The 27,392-nt window shown below is 52.5% G+C and overlaps 1 protein-coding gene across 1 annotated transcript in view; it reads left to right on the top strand.

Annotated features, from left to right (window-relative positions):
• The first annotated feature begins 266 nt into the window (after positions 1-266).
• Positions 267-27,392, top strand: part of LOC122376782 (putative U5 small nuclear ribonucleoprotein 200 kDa helicase) — a 33,500-nt gene continuing 6,374 nt past the window's right edge. The window contains exons 1-2 of the mRNA XM_043356725.1: positions 267-364; positions 6,532-6,638. Of these exons, the coding sequence (XP_043212660.1) occupies positions 275-364; positions 6,532-6,638 (197 nt within the window). The 5' untranslated portion in view covers positions 267-274. The remainder of the gene's footprint in view (positions 365-6,531; positions 6,639-27,392) is intronic.

The raw sequence follows: 27,392 nt of genomic DNA, 5'->3' as shown, positions 1-27,392 counted from the left end.
GAGAGAGAGAGAGAGAGAGATAGAGAGAGAGAGAGAGAGAGAGAGAGAGAGGAGAGGGAGGGAGAGTTAGAAAAGGAAGGGAAAGAGGGAGGGAGGGAGGTACGCAGTGTGGTGGATGTTTGTGTGGTAGTTTTTAAGCCGAGCTTTTGATAGGTGGTACTGATCCGTTTTGTTCTTCCCTGTCGATGATTAATAAAGAAGAGACGCTTGAGACATTTTGCGTTTCATTTGTGTCCTGCTAGTGGATTTACCTGTATTACCCATGTCGCCGCAGATGTGCACCCAGGCGATGTGGTCCAAGGACAGCTACTTGAAGCAGCTGCCGCACTTTACCCCGGAGATCATCAAACGCTGCGAGGAGAAGGTGAGCCACCGGCCACGCCCCTGAGGAGGCTCGGGGTGGTCTTTGTAATGTGTGCAGGGCTGGGAGGGACACCCGCGGGCTCCAGACAGTGATTAGGGTGGCGCAGAGGCGCGGTTACTACACTATGCTGTGCCACAACGCAGTGCAACATTTATCTGATCAGCATACACTGACTGCTGCTTGCATCGCCGTGAGGAGCTGCTGGCTCGCTGAAATTCTTTTTAGGTTCACTGGCTTCACAGTTTGCCCAGTGGTGTTCGAAATTTAACAAATGTTTCATGTTCTCGTTCTCCATAGCACGTTCTCCATATGCATTATTTTCCGTTGGCGCTCGTTTTCCGTTGCTGTGCTCCGCCGAGCCCAGAACGTTCATTAATCAAAGCTGGCTCCGCCGACTGAGCCCCCGCTGGCCCGTTAATCCAGAACAAATACCATCAAATCCTACGAAACATAAATACCGAGCGAGCTCGACGAAAAGCGCCCCACCGCTTCAGCCTGTTTTGCACGCCAGCCGCTGCTTGTGTACGCTTCAGCTGCGGCTTTTTTAATGAGTTTCCCGGGTGGCGGTTAAGCATGCTGGCCCTCGCCAACCGACTTGTGTATGTATGCATATGAATCTGGGGTGTGTTGACGGACTGGGGGTGGGCTATGGACGACATCGATCACTGGGTTTATGTGTGGGTCTTGCCCGTGGGTCTCTCACCTCCGACGCATGAGGTCGTGGACCCGCTCGGTGCCCGCTTCCGTCACAATATGGCAGCCAGTGTCGTCATCCCATGTCCGCGGCCGGCCGTCACACTAAGTACGGAATGGTGCCGCGCTGGCGGCGGAATGGCCGCCAAGCGGGCTGTGATTGGTGGCGGCGAGTGACGGGCGGACAGGCGCCTCCCGCGCGCCTATCGCAGGGACGTGACAGACGTGTGTCTGGATGCGATCGGCAGCCGTACCGCCGACTGCAGGCGGCGGGCGGCCAGGTGTGAGCCCAAACAAGCTGTCGCAGGCGGCGTGTCTGTATGATACGGTTGCCGGGATACGATAGGAGTCTGAATGGAACAGTTTCCGGCGTACGCGCTAACTAGGTTCGACCGTGCGTGATCAGACTAATTGGATTCATCTGATGACGGTTTTGTGGCGCTGCAGCGTAAGCTTCGAATGATATCAAATTATTCACCACATGGTGTGCAGTGACAGGATAGAATTAAGTCACCAATAAACTTCCGGAAAGTAACTGGTGGCTTGACATCTGGTCAGATATCTGACATCTGACTTCTGGTGATAGGCTGCTTACACCCCCTTCGGTTTAAAATCATGCCATCATTGCTCCAGGAAAGATGTGTCAGTATTTGTGCCAATTTCGATATGTTGATAGATGAAAGCATCAATTTAGAATTAAATGTCTCTAGTAATGTGATGGGCTCACAATCTGACAAGGGTGATGGTTTCTTTGAAGTAATGGATTCCAAACACCCAGACAATGAAATTTCAGGCATATTGCTCAGACGTGGGCCGTGACTAATGATGATCATTAGTTAGCGACCTTGGCTCCGATGGCACATGGGCGGGCACGTATCAACAGAAGACATTAACATCGATTCCCAGTTTTGGTGGCTACAACTTCGACTGGGCCCGTAAGCTCTGTGTGTCACATTTACAGCGAAGGTCGCCACTGACCTCGCCACTGACCGGCCCAACACGCCCGTGCACGTTATTAACCGCAGAGACCACCAGATCGAACCCCATTGTCGTTGATTGCTTTCTTCCTAGAAGTGTCCTGCCTATCGCTGTAATTAAGGTGATCTATGCCCATAATCTCCACATCATAGTGCATAACAATTCTGTGTGTTCGGCAAGCTTTGCTTATGGCTATGAAGAAAACTCACGGACGATTATGTGTTTCATAACAAAACAATTATGTTTCATTATGTCGCAGCGTTACCGTAACATCTATATGACAATATGGATAATTGTATCATGGCTTTGCAGCGTTTGCGAAATTACTAGACCTTTCAATCGGCATTGTTGTTCTGGAAGTACAAATGCACGTCAATTATCTGACCGATAATTGGCTACAATTTCCCTCCATAAGGATAATTGATGTACGGATCAAACACTACTTACTCTGGCTATGGAGTGTATGTGGATCGTGGCTCGGTTCTTTGGCAGAGCCGCCGCCAAATATGTATCTGGGGCTGTTCCATATGCAGCCGTACGCACGTGTGTATTTGCGTAGATATTGCAGCCGGATGAGGGCCGCTGGACATCTGTGACATTATCGCCGGTCCCTCTCTCCCTCTCCGCCTTCTCCCTCTCCCTCCCCCGCTCATCTTCCCTCCCCTGCACGGTAGGCGATCGGGCCGGTCTAGCCTCGCGAAACCTCAAAGACACTTTTTTCTGAATATTGGAAAACAACGCATACTAGTGGACAGAAAATTCATCAAAGATTACGATTAGTGCATTTGCATGGCTCAGGAGACATTTTTTCGTAGACAAAAGTATCGTTAAAGACAGCGTTCCGTAACACTTTATAAGGGGGATAATCACAGCCGATTTTTACGCTCTTTGAATATTTTGCGGAACGATGAAATTGCTAGGTGTTGAGCATCCATTTTGCATGAAAAGTGAAATTTAGATGTTTAGACGATTCCGCCATAGAAAGCAAGTAGACAAAATCAGTTCAAAATGTCTTATAATTAGGTTAACATTTTATTTTTTTTCTACCACTAAACATTACGTTCACTGAATTAACCAAGCCCAGCAAAAAAAAGTTTTACGAGGATGAACTGAAAATAATGCTGTATCGCATGCACTAAGACACTATCTATTAGGGGAGCCAGTGAAAATTTGCAGCCACTTGCAGCCCTGGCATCCAGACACTTTTTTCTTCTAAGTGTTGGCCGTGGCTTGGTGCACTTGAGCACAAGTGGTAAATGCCCCAAAGGGTGTTTCCGCGATAGCTCAAAACACCCAGGCAATAGAGAGCTGCAACCTGGCATACCTGACCTTTGATGCACGCTGGATCTTGTGACACCAACCGCACTTTCAAGTCAGGTCAGGTCACTGACCTATGACGTCATACATGAACCTCTGCACGATCCTCAGATGTCGCAACCTTGCAACGCTCTCAGTGCCAGAGTAAATTTCACAGGGAGGTGAGACTTGCAGGACTTATTGTCCTTCAGAGGTCTTACAACTTTTATATCTCAGATTTTTCCTAAATGTCACATAAAGTCAGGTTGGTCACGTGACCTCACCTATAAGTCAATGGGGAAATATGAAAACTTTTATTTTGGCGCCAGGAATGATATTCAATTGTCTCAAGTACATGGAATCGTTACTTCATGCACTCCTTGCAAGATCTGATGCTGCATTTTTGCATTGTTGACCTTGCATGACGTCATTTATGACGTCACTAGGGTCATACGAGTTTTTCGTCAATAACTCTCGATCAAGTTGAGCTAGAGAGTCGACAAGGTCACCAATGGACTCCGGAAGACCTGCCGAATCGAATGATATGCGATATGACCTCCTTCGACCAACTTCGTGATTTGAAGACCTCTGACCTGACCTTGACTCGAGGTCAAGGTCAGGTTGACCTTACGGTGGCCTCACCTGAACAAAGTATACCATTCGACGCGCCTGAGCAAGGCGAACACGACGATGTCAAAATCGTGGTTCTGCGGCCATTTTTTGCGAAGTCATTTACCAAAAACCAAACCCGCTGCTTGGGTCACGTTATGAAATGGGGCCTTGCCGGGCGAGATTTACGCTGTTTCATGATATGTATAAATTGGTAAGGCATAATCGTTTGAATAAAAAAATGGTTTGGATGCAATTTTCTACGGAGGTACACACCATTTCAATGTCCTACCCAGCTCATACCGTCATAAATTTCGACCTACCATCAAAAGTATTCATACGTTATTCGAGCAGCAATTAGGCAAATTGCAAGCTCGCCACAGAGCATAAATCCTATAAGAGATAGTCCTTATTTCAAACATATGCTCATTGGATATTCAAGAAGGTTGCTACTAAATATTGTGGTCCTAGCTTCAAAAACATGGATGTTATGAATGCCGATAGGTTTCGCGAGGCTACACCGGCCGGATCGCCCACTGTGCCCTGCTCGCCGCCACCTCACCACGGCCGGGTCGTGTTTGGGGCTAACCGGCTCCCCGGGGTGCACTGATGAATTATTGGCTGTCATCACTGGGCATCAGGATGTCTTGTCGGCTGAGATTGATGTGTGACGCGAGATGGTGGCTCGTAGTGGATGACGGGGAAAGCTGGAGGTCTGGGTTTGACCTTATACAACCTTAGCCGCGGGGGTATGAGGCGATGGGGCACTTTTATCAGTGCCTGATAATAGCAAATTCGTTTGACTTTGTCGTTCGTGGTTTTGTATTGTGTAAAATGTAACATCAGTGTCTTGGTGACATTGATTGGTAGTCGTCTGTGCCGACTAGCAGTTGTTCTGAGCGATCATATGCCCCGAGCACGGTGTAATCAGCTGCACTCCCCACTACAGCACCGTTGTCAGGTGGTCTCACGGGCTGTTTTTCGACGTGGTATTAGCTCCCATCGATCTAATAATCCCAACATGTGAGTTCTTGGACACGAGCCGGTCAGAGCCGATGAGGGTATGCTGGAAGCCGCGGAGCCCGGACGGCGGGAGAGGTATGGACGGTCTGAGTGGGCTGTGAGCCGCCACCGCAGGGTGGAGCTTCGTAGACCTTTCAGAGCAGCATGCACCACTGGCCTGGGGAGGTACTCGGGTGGCTGAGCTTGTGTGCAGATCCGGCTGGGGCTCGTATTTCGTTTCTCTGTGATCTGTGTTGAGCAAGTTCGTAGATGCGAGACTGAGACTGGTATACTGAACGATGTATTGAATTGAACATATCAGCAGGGAAGACTGCCATTGTTCGACAGTACCCAAGGGCTGTTTTTTAGTCCCGTATGCCAGGGTGATTCGCTGAAATAGCTGGCTGGGTGGGTGAGGTCTGACCTTTCCACCGAGTCTCGCCCGGCCTCCTGATCGCAGTAAGGTCAGTACCACTGATTACCCGTCGCCCGTCCCGACCGATCCCTGGAACGGCGCTACTGATCGAACAACCAGTGGCTCACTTACACTAAGCTTTTTTTTCTTATTGGCCCTCTCCTCATGTACAGTATTTATTCATTCTGAAAGAAAAAAGAGAAATGATCGAAAGTGACCGGTGATATTGTTATATTGGGTTATATTGAGTTATCACCGCGGTGATAATTCAATATGAAAGATCATATCCATTTAACTTAAATAATTTTCGGTTTTGTTGATTTTTCGCCAATAAATCGTCATTGAATTATTTCATGATCATTTTTTCCTTGTACTGGAGACTACTGTCAACTCTGGAGCCAAATAAAGTAGCTGAAGTGAGTTCAGAGTCGGAATGTCGGACGATTGATCCTGACATTGCGGACTCGATCATCCAGTTAACTGCTGGAAAATGTCGGTATCAGATTGCCTCTCAGTTAAATTGGATATGTGCAAATGATTCCGCTTAAGCCTTTGATGGGTGTTCGGGTGAGCAAACATGTCAACTCTCCAAAGTAAATTGCATTAGCGTGATTGTCACTGTCCGTGACCTGTTCGCTCGTACCGCAAGCTGATCGAACTGCTGTCATATTGAGCGTTACCCGGCCGGAAATGCTGCAAGCTGAGCTATCGCAATCTCTTTGGAATATCTATGCATATCTGTGGCGTCGTTAGTTTTTTTTTGTGTGCTCACCTACGTAAAAAAAAAATATCTGAAAGAAAAAAACCTGATAGATGATGTGTACAACTCGTGTACGCCGGTCTACTGACTTTTCTTTTCAGACTTCAGAGCATTAGAAACCGGCAGTCAAACGGACCGCACACCAGGTCACCACCCCAGACCCTGGCCCTGTCCTGGGTCACGAACCCAGACCCTGACCCGCTCGAGGTCACCACCCCAGACCCTGGCCCGCTCGAGGTCACCACCTCAGACCCTGGCCCTGTCCTAGGTCACCACCCCAGACCCTGGCCCTGTCCTAGGTCACCACCCCAGATCCTGAGACCTGACCCCCCCCCCCTCACCCAGGTCAGCCCAGACCTTGACCCGCTCGAGGATACCACCCCGGACCCTGACCTGGCACCTCTGTGTCACCAGGAGGTGACGACTGTGTTCGACATCATGGAGCTGGAAGATGAGGACCGAAACAAACTACTGCAGCTGGATGATAAACAAATGGCTGACGTGGCGCGCTTCTGCAACCGGTGAGTGCCCAGAGTGCCCGGGGCCGCACGGGAGGTTTCCCCAGTCTGTATGTGCGCAGGAATCAATCACATCCTTGTACAATGTACGTGGTTGATCCTTGGTTTATCTTCGGGGTATACAGCGGCAAGATACTGCCTCTGGCGAGTGTGCTATTCACTGGCTGGCTGCCGCTGCTCCGGCGGATATCACCATATGGCAGCAGCTGGGGGTGGGTGAGCGGCGGGCGGCGGCTCGCTCTGGTCCCACCGCCCGCTCTCCGGGTCAGGCCGACAGCCGGCCGGCGGCCGACGGCGGCTCTCCACACGCAAATCGACCGTCATCCGCCCTAACTGGATTGGCAGTCGTCAGTGGCGCTCGCACACACACTCTGCGCGGCCCTAGCAAATTGCTGCCGCCGTGCGTGCGTCACGCTTTCGGAGTGGAGCTGGCGTAATGACGCCATTTGACGGCTGTGAATGATTGGATGAGCCGTGTGACGGGGCCGTGGACGGGACGGCGATTATTAACGAGCTGTATAGGAGCCAGTCTTGTTACATGTTCATCATTCGAAGCAGGGCGTGTTTACATGCTTGTTAGCCGCCTGATTATAGTATATAAGTTTGATGTATTATGTGCATTGGTCACTTGGTCAGTAAGAATGTAGGCTGCGGAGGCTGCCGTACTCTAACCATTGTGAACTACCTTGCAGCGATCTTTTTCTTACCCCAGATACACGAGTAAAGTAAATGCACATTAGAAACGGATTGTGATCAGTACTTAACCCGCGCCCCGTAGGGGGGGGGGGCGAAACGCCCCCCCCCCCCTGTCCTTTTCCGTCGATATCTCCTAAACGGCTGGAGATATCGCCACCAAACTTTCAGGACCCCTCCGAGCATCAATTTTACACATTGTGACCAAAAATTTTTCCAGAGGCTATGATAGGTTGGCCACAAATGACGTCATGTTCTGCCATTTTCGACCTCTTATTGGGACTTCTTATTGGGGTCAGCATGTGATATGATGTGAAGTGTGGGCTGTATTCGAGGCAATTTATAACGCCACGTTCCCTAATTGGTAATATAAGAAGCAATTCTATGACGTTAAGGGCGCGTTGACATTACCTACACTAAGGACACTTTATTTCACCGTAAAGTAATGACCTAGCAACCATCTCGATTATTCTTCATATTCGCTTTGTTCCCGCTGCATGTCTTTTTGGTGGCGCTCTGTTCTTTGCTGATTTTACCCGGTAGTTAGGCGGAGTGCATTTGTAGCCGGGCCGGGTGGTCTGGTTCACATGGGTATTACGGAATCCCTCGCCGCTGGAAATCGGAAAAGAAATTAGGATTAAGCAGCCGGATTTTAAAACAGAGTGGGCCGACTGTCGCCAACCGAACTTCCCTCGTCGGCGACTCCGTGCGGAACAGTTAGTCGGACCACTGCACTGTCAGTGCGGGCTGGAGGTAGAGCAGGGCGAGTCTGTCGTGGACGATTGGTCGGACCACTGTTACTGGGAGAGGGAGGTAGAGCTGCAGCTCTGTCTGAGACGGTTCGTCGGACACTGCACTGGCAGTGTGTGGTCTGAAGGTAGAGCAGTGAATCTCTGTCGACATCGGGAGGCTCGCCGTCCGTACCAGTGCGGGCTGGAGGTAGAGTGGCGACTCTGTCCAGCTCCGGCCGCCCACTGTCTGTTCCAGTGTGAGCTGGAGGTAGAGTAGCGCCTCTGTTCGTTCCATTGTCAGTTGGAGGTAGAGTAGCGCCTCTTGTCCAGCTCCGGGCGCCCATCGCGCTGCGTCGCCCCGCCGCCTTATTGAGCCCGCGGCGGTCGGTTGATGCACGGCCTCTCTGGTCCGCCTGGAGCGAGATGAAAACACACGCGGGCCGGACGCGACGCGCCGCCACGCGCTGGACTGGTGCCGGGCCGCCTGCGGGAGCCGGGTGGACGCCGCGAGAGCTGCCGCGCTCACCGCACCCACGTGAGCTTTGAAGCGGACCGAGTGGGAAATACCAACACTTTGATGTGGAAACCGTGCGTGCCTAAGTCGCTCAGAAGATTGAGGTTAAGCGGCTGCGTGAGCTGCGTGGGAGGTGGAGAAACCTACGGTTTGGGACGACTGATGGAGATTTGGTCCCAGACCTGCACCTTTATATCTTCATGACATGATTAATAGCACGGTTGCCTGCAGCAGAAAATGAATTATCGTCAGTAATATTTCCATATCGCAAAAGCTATTATGGCCAGATTGACTGGAACCCAATACCGGCATATGGTATATGCTCGCCAAAGCCGCGGTATATTTTTGTCAAGACAATCATCATTATCTTGCTTCATCAGTACATATTTACGTCCGTCGCAAAAGTTCTTCAGCTGCCCCAGGGCTTTGTCTCCAATCATACCAATGGCTGTATTTGCCGTTAGATTATTCCGACGCTGGTTGTTTTTCTGCGGCCGCCGTGCGGTGTTGGCGGGGTCGGCGGGTGTCTGTGGGACCGCTCGCTGGTGCCCGCCTCTCCCATTAGGCAGGTGTCGGCCCGGCGGTGGCAGACTCGGTATTGATCCTCTCAGAGGGCCGTGGCCGATGGGACGTGCCTCAGTTCCGTCCGACTGGCCGTCACCGACCTGCCTGTCCATCTGTGCCGCCGACTGTCGCAGCATGGTCCGACCAACTGCCATAACACATTCCTGACCGAGATTGTCCCTGGGAGCCGGGCGGTCACTCGGGTCTGTGCGTGTCTGGACCGCGGTCACTCGGGTCTGTGCGTGTCTGTACCGCGGTCACTCGGGTCTGTGCGTGTCTGGACCGCGGCCACTCGGGTCTGTGCGTGTCTGGACCGCGGTCACTCGGGTCTGTACGTGTCGGGAGTCGGGACCGAGCGACAGAGCCTGCGGAGGTAGCCGCCGCGGCAGGGGCCTTATGGCGGTAACAGTGGGGACTGCGTAGGGGTCTACTTCGGGCCACGGATGGGTTCTGTTGTGGCCACGGGTGGGTTCTGTTATGAGCTGTAGGTGAGCTCCGTCAGCTGACCGTCCTCTGACAGACCGCGAATCCTTGTATCCGTTAAAACAAAACTAAGCCGCGAGTCTGGCATGTAGAATTCAACGACTTTACGAAAATCATTGGTCTTGTCCTAGAGTCATTAGTAAATGCGAATACCAATCTTTGACCGTCGTTCGTGTCGCACAGTTCTGCTTGATGGCCCCCGATGTCTGGCTATGACGTCAGAAAGTACGGATTGAAGAGTCTGAACCGGTCGTTAGTTTCTAGGTCGTTTTTAGTAGACCCGCTCGCGTCTCATTATTTGCTCTATCGTGGGAGCCTAATGGTGCTCCTCTATGGATGATAATTTACCTGATGGCCGTACCAACTCGCCAAAGACGTCCCTGCCGAGTGTAGAGGATCGATAGGATTGTGTGGTCTGTTTTGTCCGAAGGAACGATCGGCGTCAGCCCGTGACACGTGGGCAGGGTGGGGGCACCGGGTCGGCTGGGGACTCCGCAGAGCCGCGACGGCACCGAACAAACACAGAAATTTGACACCACCCGGACCACTGTGTGCTGCGTAATTCGGCACCCCCAAATTATTGGTAATTGTCTTTCGCTGTCTAAATTATGGTGGCAATGGCTCATTCCTTTAATGTTTTTGTGTGTTGTGCGAGGTTGAAGGGTTGGAATTGTATGCCGAAAAGTGTGGCAGTCGCTCTATTTATTTTTCCATTGATTGAACTCATTTCCAGACTCCTTGGGGGTCCATAAGCATATGTTGTGGCACTTGTTAAACCGCTGACGCATGTGATTTATGCACGGAGGTTGTATTGTTGGCTAAGGCGACATAAACTAAAATTTTATTTTGTAATGCATTCCGTTGTTCGCCTTTAACTGGACGCTTCCTCCGCCACCAATTTCATTTTCTCCTGGCAATACCGTACAGTTTGTCGTAGGCTTCTTTGGTATGTTATCAGTCGGCGTTATTACTCAGTGTTTTATCCCCGCCGCGCCGCTGTGTGGCCGCCGGCCGGGCGCACGATGGTCACTAGTTGGTCGCCTGCACCGCGGTGGTGGCTGGTTTGTTACCGGTGCACCGCATCGCGGGCCCACCGCGGTGGGCCCGCGATGGTCACTCGTTTGTAGTCGCCGGCCGGATGGTTACTAGTTTGAGCCCGCCGGCGGCCGGCCGTTACTGTTCCGCTGCCGCCGGCCGACGCGATGGTTGCTAGCCTGGTTTGTTGTCCCCTCGCCGGGCGGCCCGCGGTGGTTACCGGTTTGTTGCCGCCGACCGGGTCCGCGGTGGTTACTATAGTTTGTTGTCGCTCGCCGGGCCCGCGGTGGTTACCTGTTTGTTGTCGCCAGCGGTCCCGCGGTGGTTACCGGTTCGTTGCCGCCGACCGGCCGGGGGTGGTGTGTTGCCGCCGAGCCCGTCCCGGCGCTGCGCCGATCAGCTACGATATTGGTGTTTGCCACCACCGACCCTGCCCGAATGGTGTTTGTGCGCCGTGCCACCACGGAATTCAGATCAACTTTATTGTAATGGCGCCGAACCACCTCCCAGGCAAAGGGAAGGGATGCAGCAGCGCCGCTTACCCGCCACTGAAGAAAATGAAAACGATGTAAATGTTGCAGTTTCTAGAGGGTGCTACAAAGCTGTTGGTTATTGTCTGATGTGATGCTTTGCGTAATAGCAATAAGCATTTATAACATAAGATCTGGGGACGGCAACGTTCGGTCCGAATCTGCCACGCCACTCGGTCTTCTGGCCCGCGGCTGGTGTCGGTGAAACGTACAAATACCGCTTCTGCCTGCTGGCACAGTCTGCCCAAGAGCACATATTTCAAAATATGATTCATGCCAACACGTTTCAGCAGTCAAAACTGAGCAGTCCATTTATCATGCTGTCATAGGACCCAATTTGCATGGACTGCTGTGTATGGTGAATTGAAACCGTTTATGACGAGGTTTGTTCGGCACACCAGCCGTCTCGTGCAGGTTTGTCCTACCCGCACCAAAAGGAGGCTGCCGACCTCTGCTGTAGAGAGCAGGCTTCTGTTGTCTAGTCAGGAGTGAAATGTAATCAACTTCCTCACTTTAATTCCGAAAAGATCAAACAGCAACAGCAATCAATGATGCAGGCTTTTGCACTGTAAGACCGAGTCAGCTCCCGCCCTTGTCAAAATTGTGGTCGATCGGAATACTTAGATAAATATATAGTTACTCTGTCAGAAATATTCGGTCATAACAATGACACTAGTGATTGTCGCTGTGATGTATATGTAATGTAGATCTGTCATTTCTCTCTCTCTCTCTCTCTCTCTCTCTCTCTCTCTCTCTCTCTCTCTCTCTCTCTCTCTCTCTCTCTCTCTCTCTCTCTCTCTCTCTCTCTCTCTCTCTCTCTCTTTCTCTCTCTCTCTCTCTCTCTCTCTCTCTCTCTCTCTCTCTCTCTCTCCCTCTCTCTCTCCCCCTCCCCCCGGTATTTCGGCACCGGAATACCAACCTGCTCACGGTCCCGGGGTGGCCGGGGCGCGCTCGCCGGCCGCCAAGCGCCGCGGCGCCGCTCCGTAATGGGCTGTGCGAGCGAGGAGACGGTACAGGACAGAGGATGGTAGTAGTTCCGAACAGTTGATAGCGAAGTTTGGCCCAACTTGCCGGCCGACCGGGCGCCGATGTGTCTGGTTAGGAATACCGGCGCGCCAGAGCCGGGCCCCATTGAGCCAGTCGAGAGCGGGCTGCCTCAATTTGTCATACAGTGGCGACGGTAAGTTTGCACACTGCGCGGCAATAGCAGGCTAAGTTGAACAGGAAAACAGATGGAAATGCAGCTCTGATTGAAAATGTACTTATGGTGTTCCCCTCCTCTTTCTCCTTCTTCCTAAAAACTTATGTCTTGAGCACAGCTTAGATTTTGCACAGAAATATGGTCGTTTCTGCCAGAAATGTCATTTTACTGTCAAATCCGTGTCATGACGTAATCTGTTTCATCAATCGGCCATCATCGGCTGCGTTACCTTCCAGAATTTTTGCGACTCTCTCCCTTGCATTTCTTTCTCGTCAACTTTCTTACGTAATATCAAAACGTTTCTGCATGCACCATTTCGCCATAGTAAAGAATTGCTCTGTAGCTGCGAATGCTATGTAGTTCAGAACAGTTCAGGGTACTGGACAGAATAGCACCATTGAAATTGCTCTTTCAACGGGACAATATCAAAGTTTAATCTTGTCCCGTTGAAAGAGCGATTTCATTTTTTTTAATTCAGAACATCAAACATTTAATCATTAAAAACCAGTATAACGCCTTATGGGGCGACTAACGGAGCGAGCGAGAGGGTGGGCCTTGCACGTGCGAAATTTCGAGGGGGTACCTCCAACTGACTTGTGCACGGCACCCTACTAACCGGTCTCTAGCGATGTGCCAAATTTGAGCACAATCGGCCCAGCCGTTCTCGAGATCTGGAAACGACCCCTGCACGTGCGCACGTGCAGCAGCACCCCAACCTTAACACATGCAGATGAATTATATCTGATGGAGACCTAACTGTGTACCGAGTTTCAATTCAATCGGCCCAACCGTTGTGCCGTTATTGAGGTTGCAATTTTGGGGGTTCTTAAAAAATGTCCAACTTTACCACGCGCCACGTGCGGTGGTTGGCAAGAACGCATGGTGGCCATCACACCACAGAACTTTTACGTCCAAGTGACATTCAGTAAAGAAGACCGCTTGTCAATCGGATGTCCCGATCCTAAGATATTAGCTTTTGAAGAGCGTCCCCACGGCCGGCCGGCCGGCCGGCCGGCCGCTCATACTCAGAAATTTCCGTTAATCTAAGGAAAGACTCCGCTCGCTTCGCTCGCTCCGTAATTAATCCAATGTTTAATCATTAAACGTTAGTCTTGCTTTCAGTGATTACATCTCAAACTGGATAAAACCATCAACCTTGACCTGCGCATTTACTGCGCAATGACTATGGCCTATTTATCGTTGTCCTAACGAATAAGTAATCATACCCAATGCCCATCATTGCATCCTATGAAGATTATGTCCCATGAACATGTTTGTATGCCGGGCTGCCCATTCGATAGTTTGCTTTATAAATGCCTTTCTTATATACGGCCTGCCCTTAAACACTATGATTCCCCAAACACACCCTCGAAAGCTACACACACTCTTTAGCCGGAAGCTGATCAGCTTCTGTGTGACGACGTTCCCTGCGAGGACCACAGCTCCTGAATACCTTTGACCCTCTGGTAGCCAGTGTCTGAAAGGGCTGTGCCGTGGCAACGCGGAGCCCATGAAATAGCTCCTCAAGCGAGTTCCAGCCACCTGCGACCGAGCATGGCACGCGCCGGTGCGGAACATTGGAGGTGGAACGATGGGTCCCAGAGATCGAGAATGCCGCCCGCCGCCCTGACAGTTGAATTTCCTAAATTCCCCACCATTCCGTCCTTTTCCGTGAGTCGACTCGATTGATGCCTCGCTAGGAGACTGCCGTGACTGATTCGTCACCGAGTTCGCCAAGTTAGCGATCATTCCCGGTGGTGTTTACGCATGTCAGTTTCGCGGTTAATGTCAATTCTGTGATCGACGGTGGCTGTTTTGGACTGGAGTTGGCGGATGTGACCCGGAGCTGCCGTCGTTTACCGCGGATGACTGCTGCGCTGTCGGTGAGTTGACGCCGTCAGATCCTCGACAAGTGCAGATGAGCGACTAACGAGCCAGCCCGGTGTCGCGTTACGTAAGCAGACGATGACGCTTTGATTGAACCCTAGTCGGGAGCTGTCAATGACAGGTTCAGTGCGCTGGGTCTCTGGTCGGCTCTGCATGTTGGTCATAGGATAACCATTGGCTGTTTGATGATAGATCGACGCCGTAAGTTTTTTTCACGGAAAAGTGCATGCCAGATAGATGACAGTAATTCAACTACACTGGCATCCACTTTTGGCCAGAGGTGTCTCATCCATTGCACTCAGTGCTTGTTTGTTTTGTTTTCGTAGCCTGCTCTCAGCCAGCTGGAGTGCCATCATTCCTGGCATGGCTGCTGGCGCCCCCGAAATGGCCGGTGATCAGTCCCACGTCGCTCCACCAGACTCATTCTGGCCCGACTGGTCTCTCTCTCTCTCTCTCTCTCTCTCTCTCTCTCTCTCTCTCTCTCTCTCTCTCTCTCTCTCTCTCTCTCTCTCTCTCTCTCTCTCTCTCTCTCTCTCTCTCTCTCTCTCTCTCTCTCGATCTCTCGATCTTTCTCTCTCCCTCCCCTCCCTCCCTACCCGCACCATCCTGCCATACCAGCATCATTTTGGCGTGGATTCTCTACATTTGTATTTTATGTCAAGAATGCGCCGCCGATCTTAACCAGGCATGTGCATTGAGCATTTAGTGCCCCATTACCGACTTTACTCCGACTTAACCCGCGCCGGGCCGGTGCTCTGAGATTCCGCGCCGGGCCGCGGGGGGTGTTTGAACACCCCCCCCCCCTTCTAACTCGGCTCATGGGCCACGTAGGGGCACGCGGTAAGCGGCAATCGAAAGAACGTCAAAAATAAGAACGAAAACACTTCGGTCATTTTTTGGGTCAGGTCAAAGGTCAGGTCACCAGAGGTCACCAAAGGTAAAATGTTGACTATTTCAACATTTTGGAAACTGCCAACGGCTATCTCGGGAACCGATTGAGCTACAGCGCCGCAAAAAAACGCATTCGATAGCCCTTTTACAGACCTTTCTGAGTAATGTTCTCAGATTTGACCTCAGGTCAACGGTTTAGCCTCCAGAGGGCAAAAACTCCAAAAATAGCCGTTTTTACGAAAAACGTTTTTTTTCGGCAATAACTTTTGACTCAAAAGAGGTATGACATTACTTTTGCCAGCATCGTGTTCCTCTCGTCGAATGAACTATAATTTGACCTTGAAAGGTCAACTTGAAAATTTGACCTCAGGTCAAGGTCATGACCTGACCGGAAAAGGTCGTGTTGCATATCAGTCGATCCGCAACGTCGAGCCGAACACATCTAAGGCGTTTTCAGCGCTCTAGCACGCCTCTATCAGAAGTTATCATCGAAAAACTGTTAGATTCTGTTCGTGACCTGAGATGACCTCGGGGACATAAAGCGGGGTCACAGTTGCCATTTTCTGGTTCAGTGTGTCTATTTTACCTATATCTCGATGTTTGAGAGTGTCTAGAATAGCGTTCATGCAAAACAGACGCTTTTCAATTTTCTCCCATTGACTTATAATGGAGAGGCCGCAAAATTGACCTGAGCTTAGGTCACCGATATCAAAATTCCGAGATATACATTTTATAGATAGTGTTGCTCTAATCAATCGCTGAAAGTTTCAAGGCAATCGTTCAGTCGGTGTAGCTATGACGAGCATTCTTATTTTTTCTGAGGTGAGGTCACTTGGCGTGACCTGGTGACCTGACCTAAGGTGACCTGGGTTTGGAATTTTCACAACTTGTGCGGAAAAGATGCACAAACTGGTGTGCCAAAAACGGCGGCGCTCGGCGCCGCCGTTTTTGAGATATCTGCGAAAAACCGCAAGGGAGGGGTGTTCAAACACCCCCCCCCCCGGCCCGGCGCGGGTTAAGGTCACAAAAGTCGTTTTCAGTTTCAACTGCGTCATTGATGCAGACGCCGCAAAGCACCATCCAGTCAGCGCAGTTGGCGGCCGTGTTTGGGTTATCCGGCACAGCATCAATCCAGGCGTTCGACTGCAGTGCCATCTAGCGGCAGGTTCTGTAATGTGCGCGAAGGACAGTGCCAGCCGCCGCCGCGCTGATCGCGTGTGAGCGCAAAATGACTGAAGGAACAAAACGGACAATGGCGTATGACCGCGGGATGGCTATTTGAAACGGACTGATGTGTTTCACATGCTCGCGCTGTTGTTCTATTTTTATATCTCGATATCTCCGCTTATTTGCGGCGGCTGCTATCAATTACCGTCTGTTGTTCAATTACGCTCTGCTGACGCGAGCGGCGCAACAAGCTGATGTATGGCCCGTGCCTTCTAAGAAGCGCATCTTTCGACACGCTTCGGCGATGTCAGGGGACCGGAAATTTCCAGAGGGCAGTGGGACGTCAGACTGGCCTGGTTTTCTGACGTCATAAAAACAGAGAAAGAGAGGAAGAGAGAGAGAGAGAGAGAGAGAGAGAGAGAGAGAGAGAGAGAGAGAGAGAGAGAGAGAGAGAGAGAGAGAGAGAGAGAGGAGAGAGAGAGAGAGAGAGAGAGAGAGAGAGAGAGAGAGAGAGAGAGAGAGAGAGAGAGCTGTCTCCATTCAAGACCAGGACGGGCAGGCCGCCTACTTTGGCGGGGTCCGGCGGTGACCTTTTGGCTGATTTTCGGTGATACATAGTTCGGCGGTCGGCCTGTGTCTTTCACTTAGTTCTATTGATGTCTTTTAGCCGCTGTAGTGAAAGACCAATAAGTTCAACAGCCCGTTCCATTATCCATATAATACAGATTTGTTGGCGGTGTTTCACGCGCCGTCGAGTCTCGGGTAGTTTTGTTTTGTGTTTGTGCGTGTGCTCGTAATGGGACAACAAAGGACCCACCTGAGCGCAAATGTACTGGATAGCGCTTATTAATCTTGCTTGTTGGTCGTAGGCATTGACCTTGTGCTGGTTCGCAGAAAACGGAAATCCCTAAAGCCCTACGGAACGCTGTGTCTTAATGGCCCTGTCGCAGGCTTTCTACGAAGCTCCGGGTCTTTTCTGCTCAGGTCCCAGCAGTACAGTGATTGGATGTTGGTCGTTTGACGTCACAAAATACGTCCTGACCGTGCATCGGCGCACTATTCTGCCAGTGTTTGCGCTATCTGAGATTGGGAAACGCTTCTATTTCCATGTTATCACAGTGAGAGGAAAACAGTGTCGAATGTTGCAAATTTCACTTAGCGCACTTAGCGCCTTCGCTGAAAACACTGCCGCGCTCTGGAGACTTAGATCAGCGGCGGGTACGCTGTTCGCGGTCCGTGGGTTTTCTATGTATCGCGCTCTTCTTTCTACGCAAGGAAACGTATTTACCTCGTCGGTCGGTAAAATCAGTTAATGTTTTGGCTAATCGGAGCTCCCTGAGTGTTCGCCTGGGAGCGCTTTTAGCCGCCTCTCAGCGCCGCTGCTAAGTGCTTACAGTGCAGCTAAGTGCTGTTAGTTATGTACATGTAGGTACTGGTCGACGGGGCAGCTCTTGGTACTTGGTAGGGGTGGTCTGATTGGTTGATTCCGTGAGACGAGTCTGTGGCGCTGTTCACGTCTGAACAAAAACTGATACTTATCGTTACAGTCACGACCCATGCGGACTGTGGGCTGCCCATTTGTATTTGGAGTTTGCTGGTCGTTTGGCCCGCTCAGATCGTGGCGTGTCTGTCTGCCGTTCCGTTGCCGTCCCTTCTGTCGTATTGTCTGAGCTGTAAATGGGGGAGGAGGCGTTCCCCTGTGCTGGGGACAGCTCGGTCCGTCCCCGCTGACTGACTGAGGGCCCGTCAGCAAGTGAAGCCCAATACCTCGCTGTGCCCAGCACCTCGTCATCATTAGTGTCATGCTGCGGCGACCGGCGCCACCCCCGGAGACCCAGCCATCATCCCGATAACATATCCGTCATCTGGGTCCGCGGGCAACGCCCCGACTCGGCCGTCGCGAGCGTCGTTTGTCCCCAGTCAGTATCCATATACAGCTGTCTGCATTTTGGTCGTGCATTTCGGGCAGGCATTTTTTTTTTTTTTTTGTCGAAGTCATATGGAGGTGTGGTTTTCTCATGCCGAGATCTTTGTTTGTGCTTGGCGTTTGGATAAGTTATCTTGTAGGTACGTTCCATTGGGACTTGGTCTGCTTTCTTTCATGAGGTCGCGACAGTGTTTTCTCCCCGGGTATGCTCTGACAGGGGCAATCTTCGCCGGGAGTTCTTTGATAAATCGCCTCTACAAGTATCCCAAGTATGAGCACCATATGTGGCACGGCCTCGGTATCGGCGGCCATGCGTCATCCACCGGCTATGCATCTTGAATAACAGCACAGGGAGAGATAGTTCCGAGCGGAAAAAACGCCCTCTCGCTGTGAGGAAAAGGAACATTATTGAGTCTACTGGTGAGCCAGTCGCTGACGCCGGGTTCGGAGGCGTAGCTTGTATTTTGTGTCCCTTTATTTTGGGTCGGGAGTGGGGCGTGACTCCCACTCCACTCCGGTGTCATTGGGAATGGCGTAGATGTCTGGCGGAACTCAAGGCACACGAACGATTGATGGCCGACCCAATGGTGCCCTTTTATTGTCGGATATTAGCTAGAATATCGTGCTGCCTTTTATTATTGAAATATTTGCAATGTTTTTAAATCCGGCTCGTCATTCATTAGTCTTTCTTCAATTTTAATGGCCACTTTGTAAACCCTCATTTGCTAGTTTTCTTTCAAGTAGGCTTTCCAGTCTTTCATTAGCGTTGTGGAGTACCCAGCTAACAAAAACCTTTTGTCTCTAAGTATGTTTGTGACCCCGCAGGGGGCTGACCGTGGTCAGAGCTGCTGCTTAGCCGAGGTCATCTGGCCCCGGCTTTGCGGCGGCTGTGACTTCGGCCAGTAAGAGGAGTAGCGCCCCCTCGGCCCCAGCTTGACGCGCGTTTGACCTGGACTTGCTTTGGTTGCCGGATGGATTGCCTGCTGGATTGGCCCCGCAGGGGGTTGGCAGTGGCCTGGGTCGCTGTTGGACTGGGTTCCTTGGGCCCTCGCCCCGCGTCGGCCCTGGCCTCGGCCAGCAAGGGGAGTAGCGCCCCCTCGGCCCCAGCTTGACCCACGCTTGCTTACGATTTGCTCTTGATCACTGGATGGACAGATGGTACGGCCCGACTTTTCTTGGTTTCCGTGGTTTTGTTTCTCTTGAGCGGTCTTTGTTTGCTTTTGCTTTGCTTCTCACCGGATGTCCGCGTTTCGCTCGATCACAGCTTTCTGGTTCCTTTCCCCTTTTTTTCGTTGTTTTTTGCACCCGCAGGAACATAGCCGATTTGGGCTAGTGTAAGGGGAGTGGCGTCCCCTCGGGTACCAGCCGGTTTTACTAGGCTAGGCGAGCCGACCCGTACCCCAGGACAACGGGATCCTGGAGGTTGAGCCCCCCACCGTGCGGAGCCAGTCGCGGTGGCTGGGCAACACGCCTCTTTGGCCCTGAGTTCTGTAAGGGCGGGACACTCAGTGGGGCGCCGCACTTGAGGAGCCATTCCCAGTCGTGATGCCGCCGGGGGTGGTGTCGGAGAGGTGTCGCCGGCGGGGTTCGGGCACTTGTGCTCGTCCTCCGTCGGTGGGGCTGATCTGTCGCTGCCCCTGGCGGTGACTCGGCTAGGCGTCAAGGGAGGAGGCGGTATCCGACCGTGGGGGGTGGTGAGTCTCTCTCTCCCCCTCGGAAGGTGCCGCCAAGTCCCGTACAGTCAGCTCGGCCGTCCCAGGCCTTGTAGCGGCGCCGTTGCGGAGCGTCGGCGGCCGAGCTGGCGGAGACCAACAGACTCGCATGGATACCTTGACCAACCCCTCCTCCCCCTCTCTCACCAATCCCTCGGCTTCGGCCGATTCTCGCCCGCCGGCCTCGGCCGACGGGCGAACGTTGCACGTTCAAAGACCGAAAAATCCCAGAATCCTCATCTTCCGGAGCGCAGACAGGGAGCTGAGCTCCTTGTCGCCCTTCCAGCGAAAGGACGGTTGTGACCGGTTTGGCAGCATCGTCCGCTGCGACCGCATGCGGGACGGAGCACTTGAGGTGGAGTTCCGGAAAAGCGAAGAGGCGACGAATGCCTTAACTGCCACTCGATTCGTGTACTCGGAAGGACGTGCCTCCGGTCGGAAGCTCGTTTCTTTGCCGCTGACGGTGGAGCCACACCGCTCCAAGAACTCCTCTCGAGGAGTTATAAACTGCTTCGACTTGAGGAACGTGAGTGACGAGGACATAGCGGACGGGCTCTCGGAGTACGGCGTGACAGCCGCCCGCCGCATCCTCACGCGAAGAGGCACGGTCCCGACAAATAACATCATTCTGACATTTGACACCACCGACATGCCGAACGAGGTCCGTGTGGGGTACATCAAGGTCCGCGTGCGCCCATACGTCCCGGCACCCATGCGCTGCTATCGGTGCCAGAGGTTCGGCCACACGAAGGACAACTGCCGGGGTAGACCCACATGCTCCAAGTGCGCTTCTCAGGACCACACTGACGATACGTGCGACTCGGAGACCCCTCGATGCGTCAACTGCGGAGAGGGGCAGAAACCGCACTCCGCGTATGATAGGTCCTGCCCTACATACGTCAAGGAGAAGGAGATCAACACCATCAAGGCTACCAGGAATCTGTCATTCAAAGAGGCCCGGGAGGTATATAACCAAAATCACCCGAAGACCTCGTATGCCCAGAAGGTGAAAGTGACAAACGCTACCGATGCCTCCCAGATGAGCGTGGCACAGCTCGTGCAGCTTCTCAAAAGATTTGGCCTCACTGTCGTAGCCACTGGTGACTCCGCGGACTCTTCGGCGCCTGGTGCGCCGCCGAGTGACACAGAGCAGACTGCTCAAGAGTCAGTGTGGGGTCCACCCAGTCCCGCTCCAGCTGCGAGCGGTGAAGGAGACGATTGGACCGTCGTCCAGCGCCGACAGGGTGGTCGGCGCCCCCCGGCGCAGGGTAAGGCGCCATCCACCCCTCCCCGCCCCCGACCGCCCACGGCGGTGCAGGAGGCTCTGCGGCGGGGAGAAGAGGAGAGGAGGGCACGAGAGGCGAGGAGGGCTCGCCTCGTTCAAAAGGCCATCGAGGCTAAGGAGGCCTCTGTTGCCGCCTCCGCCTCCGGGAGTGCCAATGCGGCAGTCGCCGCTGACACCCCGGAGACCCCTCAGGCGGGGACTCGGCCCATCATGGGTCCCCCGCCGCCTCCTCCACCTCCGCAGCGGCGGCCACCACCGCCGCTGCCAGAGACGCCTGTGTCGAGGACACAGGCCGCCGCCTCGACATCCCCGTCGGGGCGGCAACAGCCTTCCGCGGCTCCAGGGCGCCTCGCCAAGCGGCAGACGCCCCCGAGCTGGTCGCCCTCGGAGGGTGACGCCCCCCGGGCGAAAAAGCCCCAGCAGGGCTCGAGCCACGCCCGATCTGCCTCTGCTGAAGGGAGGCTACACCGAGAGGGCTCGGGGCATCCCCGTATCCGTTACGGGGGGAGCGCCTCCTCGGAGTTAGAGGACCTAGTCTAGTCTTTCAGTCTAGTCATCTCCTCTTTTATCCTTTTATCTCTCTCGCGCTATTGCGCTTTTTTACCAGGTGCATTTCTCTCGGTGCTTTTTACCTTTTTTGTGGTCAGTCAGGTATCTGTGTGCGCCTTTGCCTCATGTTATACGCGCCCTTTCTGCGCCTTTTTAACTACGCCTTTTATTCTACAGTGGAACTGTAGAGGCCTCCGGGCCAACTACCAGGACCTACAGTCTCTTATCCGTTGGCGCACACCCCTTGTTTTAGGTCTCCAGGAGACCAAGCTAGCGCCAAACGTTACCTTTGCCATCAAGGGCTACTCTGTTTTTAGAAGAGACCTGGACACCCCTACCATTGCCCATGGAGGTGTGCTTCTGGCGGTTCACCACAGCGTACCTGCGCGCCAGGTGCCGCTGCAGACTCCCCTGCAGGCGGTGGCCGCCAGAGTTGATTTCAACCACCGGGAACTAACTGTATGCTCTTTATACCTTCCACCAGGTATAGCGCTCCCGGTGGCTGAGCTGCATCGACTCGTCGATGAGCTTCCACCTCCGGTCCTGGTAGTCGGCGATTTTAATGCCCATAGCCTGGCGTGGGGATGCGACACGACTGGCACTCGTGGTCGACTTTTAGAATCCTTTATCCGCGATGAGGCGCTGTGTATTTTAAATACAGGACAGCGCACCCATTTTACAACACCCTCCGGTCAAACATCGGCTCTGGACCTGAGCTTAGTCAGTCCGCGGCTAGCTCAGCTTTTTACCTGGTCCGTCCATGACGACCCACTCGGGAGCGACCACTTCCCAGTGTGGCTGGAGCACCAGGAGTCCCCAGTGTCAGGCAACCGACCACCTAGGTGGAATATTCGGAAAGCCGACTGGGGCGAATTCCAGGCCGCTGTAGAGGCCTCTGTTTTATCCAGAGCCGACCCCTCTGTGATGTCTACAGAGGATTTTACATGTTTACTCATTGACTCCGCAAACGGGTGCATACCCAAGACGTCGAGTCAGCCTCGTCGTCCTCCGGTCCCGTGGTGGACCAAGGAATGCGGAGATGCGATTCGTGCCAGGAAGCGCGCTTTTAGAAAGTTTGACCGGAGTAGTACTACTGAGAACCTCATCGCTTTTAAGAGAGCGCGGGCTTTTGCCCGACGCGTTTTAAAGGAGGCAAAGGCTGTTTCATGGCGCACTTACGTAAGTTCCTTAAACCGTTTTACTCCTACGACCCAAATATGGGCACGCATGAAGCGCATTGAAGGCCGGTTCAGCTCTGTTCCGCTTCCGGTTTTAAGAGTGAACAACACGGATATATCTCACCCTTCAGACGTCGCAGAGACGATAGGCCGTGCACTCTATCAGCGCTGCCGAGGAGAGCCGTCCTCACGACCTGCACCAGCCGCCGTGGACTTCAGCACAGCTGAAAATTTGGTGTACAACGAGCCTTTCTCTATGGCTGAACTCACGTCTGCCATCAGCTCGTTGCGCAGCGTCTCAGAAGGTCCGGATGCTGTCCACAACGACATGCTCCGTCATCTCCCGGCAGTTGCCCTCGAGGCGCTGCTAGCAACTTTCAATTCGCTGTGGGAGACTGGCACTTTCCCTGAGACCTGGCGGGAAGCCACTATCATTCCTATCTTGAAGGCTGGCAAGTCGGGACATGACCCTCTCCACTATCGGCCCATCTCTCTCACATCATCGCTTTCAAAGCTGATGGAGAAGATGGTCAATGTGCGTCTTAGCTGGTTTCTGGAACATCACGGTGTTTTTACAAACGCCCAGTGCGGTTTTAGAAAGCACCGCAGCCCTGTTGACCACATTTTAGCCCTCGACACCGAGATACGCACCTGTTTTACTGCAAAGAAGCACCTTGGAGCACTGTTCTTTGATATTGAGGCGGCCTATGATACAGTGTTACGACACAGAATACTTTCCAAAGTACACAAGTACGGCATACGCGGCCGGATGGGCCTCTTTATCAAGAACTTTTTATCGGGTCGTCGGTTCAAAGTCCGAGTTGGCAGTTGTCTTTCGAGCAGTTTTACGCAAGAGAACGGGGTTCCCCAAGGCGGAGTTCTCAGTGTGGCGCTGTTCGCTGTGGCGATCAATGATATTGGCGACAAACTTGCACCATCCATCGGCAGATCGCTATTTGTCGATGATTTCGCGATCTGGCTTTCTGCCACGACCGCCCGTCACGTTGCCAGACAGTTGCAGCTCGCTGTAACCCGTCTAGAGAGGTGGAGCGACGACAACGGCCTTCGTTTTTCAACAACTAAGACCGTCGCTATGCACTTTTGCCGCCGCCGCTGCGACGACTTAGCCTTGGGAATCAAGCTCCGTGGACAGGTGATTCCTACTCGGCCGGTGGCGAAGTTTCTTGGGATATTTTTTGACAGTCGTTTGACGTATAGAGAACATTTTAGAACGCTTCGGGAACGATGTTTTAAATCCCTGAACGTTTTAAAATGTGTCGCCCGCACATCTTATGGCGCGGACCGCAGGACGCTCCTTCTTTTATATCGGTCGATCGTCCGATCGAAACTGGATTACGCATGCTTTGTTTACGACTCTGCCAGCGAATCCAGTAAAAAGGCTCTTGACTCCGTGCACCACGCGGCGCTACGTGTTGCCACAGGTGCATTCCGCACGTCGCCCAAGAGCAGCCTCCTCGCCGAGGCACACGAACCGCCACTATCTCTCCGCCGTCAGATGCTGGGGATGAGGTACGCACTGAAACTCCGCCAGTTCCCAGGACATCCGACGTATCCGTACGTCTTTTCTCCTGATTTTAATCGTCTTGACAGAGTGCGACAATCGGTCTCCTTCGGATTGCGCATAAAAGAGCTCTTTTCTACAGTCAACATAGAGTTCCGTGAAGTGCGACGTACGTGGGGTACGCCCTCTCCGCCATGGAAATACGCTCCAGCGCAAGTAGACCTCACGCTCTCTGAGGTCAAGAAGGACGACCTGCCGCCATGTGTGCAACGAGCTCGGACATTGGAACACATTGCGTCATACGACGGTTTTATCTCGGTGTTTACAGACGGCTCGAAAACGGAGGACGGCGTCGGCTGCGCTTTCGTGGCTGGTCGCGACACGCGCACTTTTTCATTGCCTTCCTCTGCCTCCGTTTTCTCATCCGAGCTCGTTGCAATCGAGAAGGCGTTGTGTTTTATCGAGGTGTCTGACAACTTGTCTTACCTCATTTTATCGGATTCTCTCAGCAGCCTGCTGGCTATACGGAGGTTTAACCCAGACAATCCGATAGTCCAAGACATTTTATCTCGGCTCACGTCGGTGGAGCAGTCAGGCAAAACTATTAAGTTTTGCTGGATTCCAAGCCATGTGGGTATAACTGGCAATGAGCTCGCCGACGCGGCCGCGAGACGCGCGGCCGCGGCTCCATGCCTTCGGCGTTTGCCCCTGCCGGCTCGTGATTTTTACCCAGCCATCCAAACCTTCACGATGTCAAGCTGGCAGGCAGAGTGGCATCTCCAAGGATCTGGGAAGCTGCGGAGCGTAAAGCCTACCTTGGAGCCCTGGCAGTCTTGCTTCCAAAGCAACAGGCACCAGGAAGTGGCCCTCTGCAGATTGCGTATTGGTCATACGTACGCGACTCATGGCTATCTCCTCCGTGGAGAGGAACAACCCACATGCAGTCGGTGTGCCGTGCCTGTCACTGTCTCTCACGTGCTTTTATCTTGTCCTCTCGCTGAACCGAACCGGACACGCTATCTCGGGCGCATCGCTCCGGATACCACTATCCGCCACCTTCTGGGTGACGACTCACCCTGGGTTTTATCCGGCAACATTTTCTCCTTTATCCGTTCGATCAACTTCCAAGTGATTTACTCGACCTGACATTAAATCCAACTAGTCCTCTCTAGTCCTTACATCTAGTCAGTTGTCTCGGACGACACTCTTGCGCTGCTTTATCTTACCTTGCTCTTTTATATCGAGTCATTTACTTTTAAGTCTTCGTATCTAGAAGGTTCTCTCTTTTGACACACTTGTTTTATTAAAACGACGTTATGGGCGCAAAATGACCTAAGTAGTCGGCGCGCCCTAAAGCCCCAATTAACAAACAAACAAAGTATGTTTGTGAGTTTGCCGAGTCGCCTTACGGCGGCGGCCAGGATCGGAGCTGAGGGCCCACCTCGGTTCTGGAGGCGGTTCCGGGCCGGCCCGCTGCGCACTCTTACTGCGATATAAATTGACTGGTGCAGAAGAAAGCTTGAATACAAACAAGCTTTTGACAATCGTTGCGTTACTAGAGTCACTGGATCGCCGATGATGTACCAAATAAATACGGGTCCTTTGAAACGATGCGTACGCGTGTCTTTTTTGGGAAAATAGAACATTTCGTTGGTTTGAAGTGTACCATTTCGGGAACGCTGCGTCGCAGCTGCGAGTGCAGCTGACCGATGAACAAAATCAAATATACCAACTGTAGGAACTAGGAAACCAAGAGAGTGTGCTGCCTCTGAAAGTTCTATCTCCCCAGAGATGCTCCTAGCATCGACGGCATTACAAAATCATGGGCTCCTTCAGTAGTGCAGAACTTTGCGTGTGACGTCAAATGTCATTTACCTGACATGAACAGAAAATATTGTAGATGTCAAAAAGATCCGGTTTTGAACAAAGGGTCACATTTCAGCTGTGTGTCTGTCCGCATATCAATTTATCACGGAGTAAACCTTACCTTTGACAGGCATGGCGGTGAACGTTACCGTTTTAAATGTCAACCTGCAATGGCAGGTATTGTCTGACGGATGTAGTGCATCGCTGTTGAAATGGATACTCTTGATACTCTTTTAAAAAACCTGCTCTTAGTATTTCCTGGTATGTTGTTTGAGAGTATTAAAACAATGGAAATAAATTCGTGGACAAAAATTAAAATGTACGCTTAGCGACTTAGGGACACTGACAGCCGCTACCTATCGTTGGTTTTGCGTCTGGGAGATTGTTATGATGACCGCTCCAGGTCAAAACAGCTATCAGCCGCTCCGTGTACACGTGTGGCGGTCGTGAGAGAGCTCGTCCCATGCTGCACCGATCGTTCATGAGCCATCCGGTGTGTGCGACCCGTTCCGTGCCGTCCCTACACCCAGTGTGTGTGTGTGACACGCCAGTGGACCAATCCGCACCCGGTGACGACCGATGGCCGCGGCGCAGCGGGCGGAGGAGGGGCAGATTGAGCGTTATATTGACATTGGTGACGGATGGACCCCGGCTGGGAGTATGTCCGGAGGAGTCTGCCCCCTCCCCTCCTCCCCCTCCGGAGGATGATCGGCGCACTGTCGCTTTCTGTCGGTGACAGCTAGCTGAAATGGATACCAGAAGAATGAGATAATTATTTAAAATAGAAAGAAGCGAGCAAACGTAATGCTACGTTAGTGATTCCTTTGAACTTTTGATTTCGATCTAGTGAGAATTTTCCCAAGCGTTAAAGCGTAGAATAAAAAGATATTGGTCGAATCCACACTCGACAGTGATCTTGAATTTTGTTACGGAGCGAGCGAAGCGAGCGTAGTCTTTCCTTAGATTAACGGAAATTTCTGAGTATGAGCGGCCGGCCGGCCGGCCGGCCGGCCGTGCGGACG

The sequence above is a fragment of the Amphibalanus amphitrite genome, unplaced genomic scaffold (assembly GCF_019059575.1).
Source record: "Amphibalanus amphitrite isolate SeventyFive unplaced genomic scaffold, NRLGWU_Aamphi_draft 002300F_arrow, whole genome shotgun sequence".
In the NCBI taxonomy this organism is placed as follows: domain Eukaryota; kingdom Metazoa; phylum Arthropoda; class Thecostraca; order Balanomorpha; family Balanidae; genus Amphibalanus; species Amphibalanus amphitrite.
The sequence above is the reverse complement of the archived record's forward strand: the minus strand, read 5'-3'. Positions and strand labels throughout refer to the sequence as shown.